Source organism: Mustelus asterias, chromosome 4, assembly GCF_964213995.1.
Source record: "Mustelus asterias chromosome 4, sMusAst1.hap1.1, whole genome shotgun sequence".
In the NCBI taxonomy this organism is placed as follows: domain Eukaryota; kingdom Metazoa; phylum Chordata; class Chondrichthyes; order Carcharhiniformes; family Triakidae; genus Mustelus; species Mustelus asterias.
Window position 1 is genome coordinate 7,246,198 of NC_135804.1, and position 12,237 is coordinate 7,258,434.

Sequence of the window (12,237 nt, forward strand, 5' to 3'; positions counted from 1 at the left end):
ACTCTGTCCGCCGTGTTCCGTGTTTGTCTTCTGAGGAGGTCGGTGCGGTTTTTCGCTGTGGCACGTCGGAACTGTTGATCGATGAGTCGAGCGCCATATCCTGTTCTTATGAGGGCATCTTTCAGCATCTGGAGGTGTCTGTTGCGATCCTCCTCATCCGAGCAGATCATGTGTATACGGAGGGCTTGTCCGTAGGGATGGCTTCTTTAACGTGTTTAGGGTAGAAGCTGGAGAAGTGGAGCATCGTGAGGTTATCCGTGGGCTTGCGGTACAGTGAGGTGCTGAGGTGACCGTCCTTAATGGAGATGCGTGTGTCCAAGAATGCAACCGATTCCAGAGAGTAGTCCATGGTGAGTCTGATGGTGAGATGGAACATGTTGATGTCATCATATAGTTGTTTCAGTGATTGTTCCCCATGAGTCCAAAGGAAGAAAATGTCATTGATGTATCTAGTGTATAGCATCGGTTGAAGTTCCTGTGCGGTGAAGAAGTCTAGTTCGAACCTGGGCATGAAGATGTTGGCATATTGAGGTGCGAATTTGGTCCCCATGGCTGTTCCATTTGTCTGGATGAAGAACTGGTTGTTGAAGGTGAAGACTTCACGTGGTTGTTGAAGGTGACGCGGATGAGTTGTAAAATTGCATCTGGAAACTGGCAGTTTCTGGTTCGAAACTTGTTCGAACAAGACTTCTTCACCGCACAGGACCTTCAACCGATGCTGTACACTAGATACATCGATGACATTTTCTTCTTTTGAGAGTGGGTGACACACTCTCTTCCTGGTGACACACGACAGCGCAGAGTCGCTGAGCAGAAACTGATAGCCAAGTTCCGCGCACATGAGGACGGCCTAAACTGGGATCTTGGGTTTTTGTCACACTATCAGCAACCCCCACAGCTTGCCTCCTGGACTTGCAGAATCTCACTGGCTGTCCTGTCTGGAGACAATACACATCTCTTTAACCTGTGCTTAATGCTCCCTCCACTCACATTGTCTGTATCTTTAAGACCTGGTTGGCTGGAGAGATTCGCATTCTAATCAGTATTCTGTAACTTGATTTTGTGTCTCTGCATGCCCTGTTTGAGAGCAGATATCCACTCCATCTGACGAAGGAGTAGCGCTCCGAAAGCTAATGGCATTTGCGATCAAATAGACCTGTTGGACTTTAGCCTGGTGTTGTTAAAACTCTTACTGTATTTACCCCAGTCCAACGCCAGCATCTCCACATCGTGGCTGTTAAACACAGTCAGGCAGAAAGAGCCTGTAGGCCGGGCAGGAGCACTCGACTGCCTCTGGGAGGCACTTGCCAGCTGGAGACCAACTGGGAAATTCCAATCAAATGTCTTTCACAGGCTTGAGTAGAACTGCAATTATCATCTTGAGGCGGATAGCCCTGTCTGCCCCCAACAATCCACCCCACCCACTCTCAACCCACAACTGGGAATTGAGCTGGGTATGTGATGCACTATCAATAAGGCGAAAGACTACCGATATGCCAATATAAGTGTAGGCTTTTATTCACAACAGAATCAGGAGCAGATCCCAACAATTAACCGACCTGGACTGAACAAGGGGGAGGAGACAGCCACCTTTATACTAGGTGCTGAGGGGAGGAACCAAACTGGAAGGGGATGTGTCCAGGTATGACAAACACACACAATGGTGGTCCATATAGGACAAAGGCACAACTGAGGTCCACCACAGTATGGGATGTAATTCATAGAATCATAGAATCCCTCCAGTGCAGGAGGAGGCCATTTGGCCCATTGAGCCTGCACCAACAACGATCCCACCCAAGTTCTATCCCCGTAACCCCAATTATTTTATCCACTAATCCCCCTGACACTAAGGGGCTATTTAGCACGGATAATCAACCTAACCCGCACATCTTTGGACTGTGGGAGGAAACCAGAGACCCAGAAGAAATCCACGCAGACACGGGGAGAATGTGCAAACTCCACACAGACAGTCACCCTCGGCCAGAATTGAACCCGGGTCCGTGGCGCTGTGAGGCAGCATTGCTAACCACTGTGTCACCGTGCCGCCCACAGTAGTGTTATCATTAGCCACCACCTGCCTTTATTCCCAGCCCTGAAAGGTCCAAAAATCCTGTTCATTGTGTCCAGCTGGGAATCTCACCGGAAGATCTCAAGATGTATCAATTTTACGCTTCCAGATCCTTGCGGAGAATACTCTAAGCTGTGACACATAGGGCGGGATTGACCAGCTGCGCTCGCCCCAAGACCAGAAAATCCTACTTGAGGTCAACGGACCTTTGCATGGCCCGCCCCCCAGCCCACTACGATTCCCGTGGCGGGCAGGACAGGAAAATTCCATAAGATCTAAGTTCATGGCTGATGTTGTCCTATCAATTGTTTAGTGCTTAAATACAGCCAACGCTGTCACTGTCACAATGGGCCAAATGGCCTCTTCCTTTCTTGCATTGTTCTATCATGCCACACTCCTCCTGGCCTGCATTGCCCCTTTCCAAACTCTCAAATGAGTGACAAGCGGTGGAAAGCTCCGACCTCGCCTGCAGACGGGAGTCTCCAGTATCGCTGCAGTGAAAGGCGTTTTGGCTGAGCAGCACATTTTCCATTCTCACTGGAATGAACGCAATTGGAGAATTCTGCCCAAGTAATTCTGAAGGGAAACTGAATGGTGCCCTTTATTGCAAGGAGGGTGGAGTATAAAGGTAGGAAATCATTCTACAACTGTACTGGGCTTTGATGAAATCGCACCTTCAACATTGTACAGTTTTGGTCTTGTTATTTAAGAAGGGATATAATTACACTGGAGGTAGTTCAGAAAAGCTTCACTGGGCTGATTTCCAGGATGAAGGCTTTCTTCTATCAGGAAAGGTTCAGCAGGTTGGGCCTATATTCAATGGATCTCAGAAGAATGAACCTTCCAGTTGCTTGCCATTTTAACTCACGATCCTGCTCCCATGCCCACATGTCTGTCCTTGGCCCTGCTGCAATGTTCCAGTGAAGCTCAACACAAACTGGAGGAACAGGATCTCATCTTCCGGCTCGGCACTTTACAGCTTTTCAATCTCAAAATCAAATTCAACAACTTCAGATGATTCGCTCTGCCCCACCTCGACCCCCTTTGTTTTCATTTCATTTAATTTTTAACTGTTCTCTACCTTTTATTCCTTTATTGTCTTTCTTTATTTTTCCTCCTCCCCGCCCCACTCTTTCCCCATATTTTAACCCCCTTTCCTTACCTTTTCTTCCCCTTTTTCTCAATTTCACCTCTCTCCCACCCATCTCCCCTGCTTCCCCCATATCTTCTTCTGTCACAGCTTACCCTCTGATTTCAGCTTCTCTGCCGTTCGGCCATTCACACCTTCTGTTCTGTCATGGGGCTGCCATAAGCAGCCTTTCCTTTTGTTTCTGTGGCTTTGACTCACCTTTCATTCCCTCCCCCTGCAGTATAAATATCTCCCACTTTCTGTGCCTTTTAGCTTCGACAAAGGGTCATCTGGACTCGAAACGTCAGCTCTTTTCTCTCCTTAGAGATGCTGCCAGACCTGCTGAGATTTTCCAGTATTTTCTCTTTTGCTATCAGGTGGTGATCTGTCTGCTTGCTTTAAAGGTCCTACGTGACTTTACTAACAAAATACTTAATTGGCTGTAAAATGCTTTGGGACATCCTCAGTGTATGAACGATGCTATATAAATGCAAGTCTCTCTTTGTTTTAATGCAGAGGCATGTGCCCTTTATATAACCTGCGCTGCACCGAGCCTGGGAGTATTTGATTTATCTATTTATTCAATTGATTTATCCGTAGCTCAGCAAATAGCTTCACAAAATAGGAGAGAGTAAAATGCTGTATTGCCCTGACAGTCTGATACAGCTATGCAATTTACAGCAGAGCGACGCTCAAGTGGTCATTTTAGGATTTGAGCTGAGAAAGCCAATCAAACTTTAAAACCCAATTAAAATTTAAAACCCATTTCAAGATGGGATAGTGGCAAATATAACAAGACTTGTTAAAATGATATTCAAACAGTGGTAATGAACAGTCCATTTCATGTTGATGTAACTTGCAGGTGTAAAAAATAAATTCATGTTAATTTTCTCTGTCAGTGTCTCCTGAAGATGATGGTTCCTTGGTGGCTGACAATTCTACAGCACTGAGCTTCCTGCAGCAACTTCCAAAATAGTCGTTATTTCTCTCTGAATCCAAGCAAATATTTTACCAATGGGGAATTACAGACAATTCTATCTTTACTGAATAGCCACAACATCAGTCTGTGCACTTGATCCACAACGACAGACATAAATGCACATATACATAAATGTGCACATAGATGTAGATGTACGACATACACACACGCACATTCATAGATGTGCACATGTAAACACACATCAATGTCCACACACACACGCATATAAACTCGCATATGCATGTACACACATATACTTTTATAGATGCACTATAGAAAGCATTCTTTCTGGTTGTATCACAGCTTGGTATGGCTCCTGCTCTGCCCAAGATCGCAAGAAACTACAAACGTTTGTGAATGTCGCCCAATCCATCACGCAAACCAGCCTCCCATCGATTGACTCTACCTACACTTCCCACTGCCTCGGCAAAGCAGCCAGCATAATTAAGGACCCCACGCACCCCGGACATTCTCTCTTCCACCTTCTTCCGTCGGGAAAAAGGCACAAAAATCTGAGGTCATGTACCAACCGACTCAAGAACAGCTTCTTCCCTGCTGCTGTCAGACTTTTGAATGGGCTTACCTTGCATTAAGTTGATCTTTCTCTACATCCTAGCAATGACTGTAACACTACATTCTTCACTCTCTCATTTCCTTCTCCATGAACGGTATGCATTGTCTTGAAAGAAACAATAATTTCCACTGTATACCAATACATGTGACAATAATGAATCAAATCAAATCAAAATCAAATACATGTAAGCACACACAAACTTGCATATACTTACACATATGCATATAGGCATTTGCATGCATGCACACTGATGCACTATTCAGACACGAGGCTTGAAGCTCAGTAAATGAAAGGCTTTTCTTTACTGTTAACGAAGCTACCAGAACTTATATACACTATCCCAGACTGAAGGGGTCCCGGCCAGAGCAGGGACTCTTATACCTCTCCCAGGAGGCGGAGCCCGACTGGGATGTGCCACAACACTACAGTACAAAGGTGTAACAACCCCACCCTAACCCCAACAGCAACAATAGCACAACCCAACAGTAACATATGTACATCCTTGTAGTCCTGGCCAGCCCCTGGCTCAGCACTATCCAGTGGGAACCAACGATGGTTCACCACATACACATTGTTCACATATGTGCACACATGCAAACATGCAGCAGAGGCTGCTGAGTGCTGAAGTGGAAATGGAGACCTGTAAGATTTCGCTTCCTACTTAGGGCAACTGGGCCAGTTATTCTGTTTGTATTCCTTCCAACCCTTTGATTTGATTTGATTCGATTTGATTTGATTTATTATTGTCACATGTATTAACATACAGTGAAAATTATTGTTTCTTGCACGCTATACAGATAAAACATACTGTCCATAGAGAAGGAAAGGAGAGAGTGCAGAATGTAGTGTTACAGTCACAGCTAGGGTGTCGCGAAAGATCAACTTAATGCAGTGTAGGTCCATTCAAAAATCTGATGGCAACAGGGAAGAAGTTGTTCTTGAGTCGGTTGGCATGTGACCTCAGACTTTTGTATCTTGTTCCCGACAGAAGAAGGTGGAAGAGAGAATGTCCGGGGTGCGTGGGGTCCTTAATTATGCTGGCTGCTTTGCCAAGGCAGCGGGAAGTGTAGACAGAGTCAATGGACGGGAGGCTGGTTTGCGTGATGGATTGGGCTACATTCACAACCTTTTGTAGTTCCTTGCGGTCTTGGGCAGAGCAGGAGCCATATCAAGCTGTGATACAACCAGAAAGAATGCTTTCTGTGGTGCATCTGTAAACGTTGGTGAGAGTCGTAGCTGACATGCCAGATTTCCTTAGTCTTCTGAGAAAGTAGAAGCGTTGGTGGGCTTTCTTAACTATACTGTCAGCATGGGAGGAACAGGACAAGTCGTTGGTGATCTGGACACCTAAAAACGTGAAGCTCTCGACCCTTTCTACTTCATCCCCATCGATGTAGACAGGGGCATGTTCCCCTTTAAGCTTCCTGAAGTCGATGACAATCTCCTTCGTTTTGTTGACATTGAGGGAGAGATTATTGTTACCGCACCAGTTCACCAGATTCTCTATCTCATTCCTGTACTCTGTCTCATCATTGTTTGAGATCTGACCCACTACGGTGGTGTCGTCAACAAACTTGAAAATTGAATTGGAGGGGAATTTGGCCACACAGTCATAGGTGTATAAGGAGTATAGTAGGGGGCTGAGAAAACAACCTTGTTGGGCACTGGTGTTGAGGATGATCGTGGAGGAGGTGTTGTTGCCTATTCTTACTGATTCTGGTCTGTGAGTCAGGAAGTTCAGAACCCAGTCGCAGAGGGAAGTGCCGAGGCCCAGGCCACAGAGTTTGGAGATGAGTTTCATGGGAATAATGGTGTTGAAGGCTGACCTGTAGTCAATAAGTAGTCTGACATAGGTGTCTTTGTTATGTAGGTGTCCCAGGGTTGAGTGCAGGGCCAGCGAGATGGCGTCTGCTGTGGACCTGTTGCGGCAGCAGGCAAACTGTAGTGGATCCAGGTAGTCCAGGAGGCTGGAATTGATTCGTGCCATGGCTAACCTTTCAAAGCACTTCATAATGATGGATGTCAGAGCCACCGACTGATAGTCATTAAGGCATGCTACTAGATTTTTTTTAGATACCGGGATGATGGTTGTCTTTTTGAAGCAGACAGGGACCTCAGGATTGTTGTAAAGAGAGGTTAAAGATGTCTGTGAATACCCCCGCCAGCTGATCCGCGCAGGATCTGAGTGCTCGTCTGGGTACCCTATCCGGGCCAGTCGCTTTCCGTGGGTTGACCTTTGAGGAAACTGCTTTGACATCTTCAGTGGTGACCCCAGATACAGGTTCATCCAGGGCTTCCAGAGTAGAGGGCATGCTCTTGTTGACCTCTTGCTCAAAACGGGCGTTGAATGCATTGAGCTCATCAGGGAGGGGTGCGTTGGAGCCGGTTTGCAATGTGCAAACTCCACACAGACAGTGACCCAAGCTGGGAATCAAACCCGGGTCCCTGGCGCTGTGAGGCAGCAGTGCTAACCACCATGCCACCGTGCCTCCTGGTGTAAGCTCATAACAGCTGTATGTCCCTCAAGGGATGAAGAGGATAAGTGGGTAAGTAATGGCAGGGCTCAGCTAGAATGACCAATGACAAGAATGCAAGGATTAGGCAGTTGTGAGTCAAAGGTTATTTCATACAACTTTCAGTTAATATGTCCAATTAGAGCTTGAAACCTTACAAATGCAGAAAGAAACTTCTAAAAAAGCCTCATGAAATTAAATTGATGTGAGGATTGGGAAAACATGTGTCCCAACATGTCTTCCATCATTGTTTTCATCCAAGTCAGTGGGTTGTGTATCAGAATACAAGTCAATGTGAAAGAATTGTCACTTATGTACAGAGAGTATCTCCTCTGTAAATAGGCAGCTGAAGCACTGCTGAATCGTGTAAATGGGACTGACAATCCTTCTTGTTTCTACAAATGACTTACTGCATTTATTTCAAAGCGTTTGCCATTTTTTCTTCTCCGTGATAATATTTATACTTTGCACAAAACTAACACAGCCTAATATAAAACAAAATTATTCTTACAGCACGCTGAGCTTTGAAAGAGATTTGAAAGATGCTAACTGCAGGTATCGAACCGGCTGTCACTCTAGTAAGAGGCACTTGAGTAACAATGAACATTTATTTAGCCATTTGTTGGTGCGTGCATCTCTCCACAGCCCACTGTCAATCTATTATCCATGCACTTGTTGAGCTCCGTAAATTTCTCGTACTGAATTCAAATCTACTATCAGGTTTTAAAGGATTTTAACCTTTGAGTACTATATCTGAAATGGTTTAGTAAGGAGCACGCTTACCTCTGTGTCAGAAGGTAATGGGTTCACTTTCGAGGTTTGATTACATGCTTTAGGTTGATGCCCCCCAGTGCAATACTGTGGGGGTGCTGCATTGTCAGCGATGCTGTAGGTGAGATGCTAAAACACAGGTGCAAACGATCATGTGAGACTGTTTCAAAGAACGTCAGGTGATCTCACCCTGGCGCCCTGGCCAATATCGGCCTCTCATTCAACATCCCCAAAATCAGATTATTTTGATCAGTATCTTAATGCTCTCTGTGGGATTGTACATAAATTTACTGCTCTGCTTTCTCCATAACAACAGGGAATACAATTTTAAAAGGATTCAATCGACTGTGAAGCTGTTTGTGAGGCCATTAATGCATGCCTTTCTTGTCGAAAATGAATAATCTAGGATCACACTTTACCTGATTCCCTTTTCTAATGACTTTGATGGAAAGGAAGATTGAACAAGTTTTAGAGTGGATGGTGAATCGAATATTGCCTGTCTTACAATGTTTCCCAAGGTCAAAGTTAACCCCCAGTCTTGACCTTCTTTTGTTGTGAGTTTGTGTCTTTAACATGGGATGATTATTGAACCAATCTCTTTTGCAGGTATTCAATTGACCGGCACACCGACCTTGAGAGATTGTTCAACGTTAATGCTGATGATGGAAAAATAACCCTGGCTAAACCTCTGGACAGAGAGACTGATGTTTGGCACAACATCACTGTTATCGCCACGGAAACCAGTAAGTATCAGGGTGGCCAGTTGCATTGGTCGAAGCTTCGGGGTGACTTGTAGGTGATTGTTGATGGGGGTTATCTCTTGCGGCTCTGCATTGCTAAACTTAATTTAAATCCCGAGACTCAGTGTACTGATTTTAAGATGTGACTTTATTGGCCAAACGATCGAATGGGAGAATGATATAAAGCAGCCCAGCACTACAGGTAGAGATTGCAGGCAGCTCAATATCACTCTGAAATATAATGCCTCCGTGAGGACAACTTTACATTTTCAAAATCATATTTCCCACTGCCACTAACTCCAGCCAATAACAATATACATCCAGACCTCATGGGATCTCATTTGTCGTTAATTACGGACGTTACCTCCCTTCTGTTGCCCAGTTTCACAGGACACTGGACAGTGAGACGGGAGAATGATTCCCACCGACTCAAACCCACGTGACATTTGTCTGACCCTGAGAACATCCTTATGTCTGCCTTGTACCTGTGTTATCATCTTGGAGCTGTATAGTTCTATTCATCAAATTAGCATCGGTAGCCATCTTGTTCCCAACAACTGCTGATAAAGTAGCCGCATTCAGTGGAACCATTGTCCTCTGGAATGCAGGCACTGTCTCCTACCTCATCCCATCAAGATCTGCTGTATCTTGCCGTTGACTGAAGTTTCACAAAATGGATTCTAAAAGCAAACTGCGTCCATTTTATGAATTCAAAATACATGTTTTAAATGAGAAAGACTTGTTATTCATACAGAGCTGTCTTCTACAGCAACAGCTCTTGTCAGCGCTCTCCATAGTCTAAGATCATTCACTCTTAAGTCAGTATTTTGTTAGTGTTCTCAAACCCATGATTATGTGCTTTATTAGTTTATTCTAGCTCCCCTACATCAGTGACTGTCTTTAATGTTATCCAAAATGGATGGGAATAGAATTGATGCAGAGCATGAGATGGGCCATGAAACAACTTAATTACACCTGTTTGAAATATGTATAAAATAATAAACTTAAGTCAGCATAAACTTCCGATCAACCTGACAGATTTATGATGGAAATTCCCATGTATATTTGCCACATGGCAGCAGCTTCACTGGCCAGATTGAGTAATTACAGTCTGATCAGTTTACATTGGAATTTTCCGTTATAAAGATGGAGACTCAAAGTCATGGTGGGAAAATAATTCAGGACAGAACACAACTTTAAAATGGTTATTGAAATATTCATTCATGGGACATGGGCATCACTGGCTGACCAGCATTTATTGCCCATCCTTAGTTGCCCGAGGCTGTGGCTGTGGAGTCACATGCAGGCCAGACCAGGTAAAGGACAGCAGATTTCCTTCCCTAAAGTGAACCAGATGGGTTTTTCCGACGATCGACAATGGTTTCATTGTCATCAGTAGATTCTTAATTCCAGATTTTTTTTATTGAATTCAAATTCCACTATCTTTGTGGCGGGAAACAGAAAATGCTGGAAAAAACTTAGCAGGTCTGGCAGCATCTGTGGAGAGAGAAGCAGAGTCAACGTTTCAAGTCTGGATGACTTTTCTTCAGAATGTAGAAGATCATCCAGACTCGAAACGTTGGTGCTCTATTCCCTCTCCACAGATGCTGCCTGACCTGAAGAGGTTTTCCAGCATTTTCCATTTTTATTTCAGGTTTCCAGCATCCGCAGCATTTTGCCTTTATTTTATTGAAATACATTTGTCCACTCCAATGAAATTAACTCCTGTTATCTTGACCCTTACACTAGGAGCTTTCGGAGCGCTGTTCCTTCATCTGGTGATTCCAAATAAACCTGTTGGACTTTAACCTGGTGTTGTGAGACTTCTGACTGTAATAGGACTAGCAAGTAGAGATTGAAATTCTACCTGTGATCTCAAGGTTGACACCCAACATGATACCCATGTCCAAAGGGTGGCCTCTGGTTTGTGTTGTGCAGGCTCAAATAATCTTTCCGCCGTAAACCCCAACTATCTGCCATGAAAATGCAAGGATCATTCACGGCTATTGCATTGTTAAACAGCCTGTGAATCCTTCCACCACTTCAGACTATTCTCCAGTGAAAGAGTTTGAAAATGTGAAAACACATCCTGACAACTCTTTTGCAATCCCCACGTGCAACACTAAGGGAGATTGACCAGTCAATAATTAATGTATTCATGTCATGAACATTTTGGATATATAAAGCCTTCTCTCTTCCTGCAAATCTTATTAACAGTGACAGCTCTCTCCCAGCTTATTCCCTCTGTTTCCAATTCTTGCAGTTTCAGCCTACTCCCTACATCTCGGCGAGTTCAGTTATTGGTAGTCAGCTTTGTACAAACATTCCCCCCTCTCTCAATTCTCTCAGCTCAGCCCTTGTAGCTCAGGTGTTTGTCAGTTTATTGGCTATGGGACAGGACAAGAAATTCAGAGGCCTGAGATAAAGGGATCAGTCCAAAGATGTGTGGGTTAGGTTGATTGGCCACGCTAAATTGTTCCTTAAGTGGCGGGGGGATTAGCAGGGAAAGTAGAAGGCGTTACTGGGTGGGAATGTTGTCGGTGCAAGCTTGATGGGCCAAATGGCCGATTTGATTTGATTTGATTTGATTTTTTACTGTCACATGTACTAATATACAGTGAAAAGTATTGTTTCTTGTGTGCTATGCAAAGCACACAAAGAGGTTGTGCTGGAATCTTTGAATGGCATCAAGATAGATAAGTCGCTGGGTCCGGGTGGGATGTACCCCAGGTTACTGTGGGAGGCGAGGGAAGAGATTGCAGAGCCTCTGGCTATGATCTTTGCGTCGTCGATGGAGACGGGAGAGGTGCCGGAGGATTGGAGGATTGCAGATGTGGTTCCTATTTTCAAGAAGGGGAATAGGGATAGCCCAGGAAATTACAGACCGGTGAGTCTAACCTCAGTGATTGGTAAGCTGATGGAGAAGATCCTGAGGGACAAGATTTATGAGCATTTAGAGAGGTTTAGTATGCTCAAGAATACTCAGCATGGCTTTGTCAAAGGCAGATTGTGCCTTACGAGCCTGGTGGAGTTCTTCGAAAATGTGACTAAACACATTGACGAAAGGAAAGCGGTAGATGTGGTTTATATGGATTTTAGCAAGGCGTTCAATAAGGTCCCCCATGCAAGGCTTCTAGAAAAAGTGAGAGGGCATGGGATCCAAGGGGCTGCTGCCCTGTGGATCCAGAACTGGCTTGCCCAAAGGAGGCAGAGAGTGTGTATAGATGGGTCTTTTTCTAAATGGAGGTTGGTCACCAATGGTGTGCCCCAGGGATCTGTTCTGGGACCCTTGCTGTTTGTCATTTTCATAAATGACCTGGATGAGGAAGTGGAGGGATGGGTTGGTAAGTTTGCCGATGACACAAAGGTTGGTGGGGTTGTGGATAGTCTGGAGGGATGTCAGAAGTTACAGAGGGACATAGATATGATGCAAGACTGGGCGTAGAAGTGGCAGATGGACTTC

General features: G+C 44.8%; 1 protein-coding gene across 4 annotated transcripts in view; it reads left to right on the plus strand.

Moving 5' to 3' along the window:
• The window catches only part of cdh8 (cadherin 8), a 242,360-nt gene that overhangs the window by 185,089 nt on the left and 45,034 nt on the right, over positions 1–12,237 (plus strand). For all 4 annotated transcript variants that reach the window (XM_078210545.1, XM_078210546.1, XM_078210547.1 and 1 more), the window contains one exon: positions 8,641–8,777. In XM_078210545.1, the coding sequence (XP_078066671.1) occupies positions 8,641–8,777 (137 nt within the window). The remainder of the gene's footprint in view (positions 1–8,640; positions 8,778–12,237) is intronic.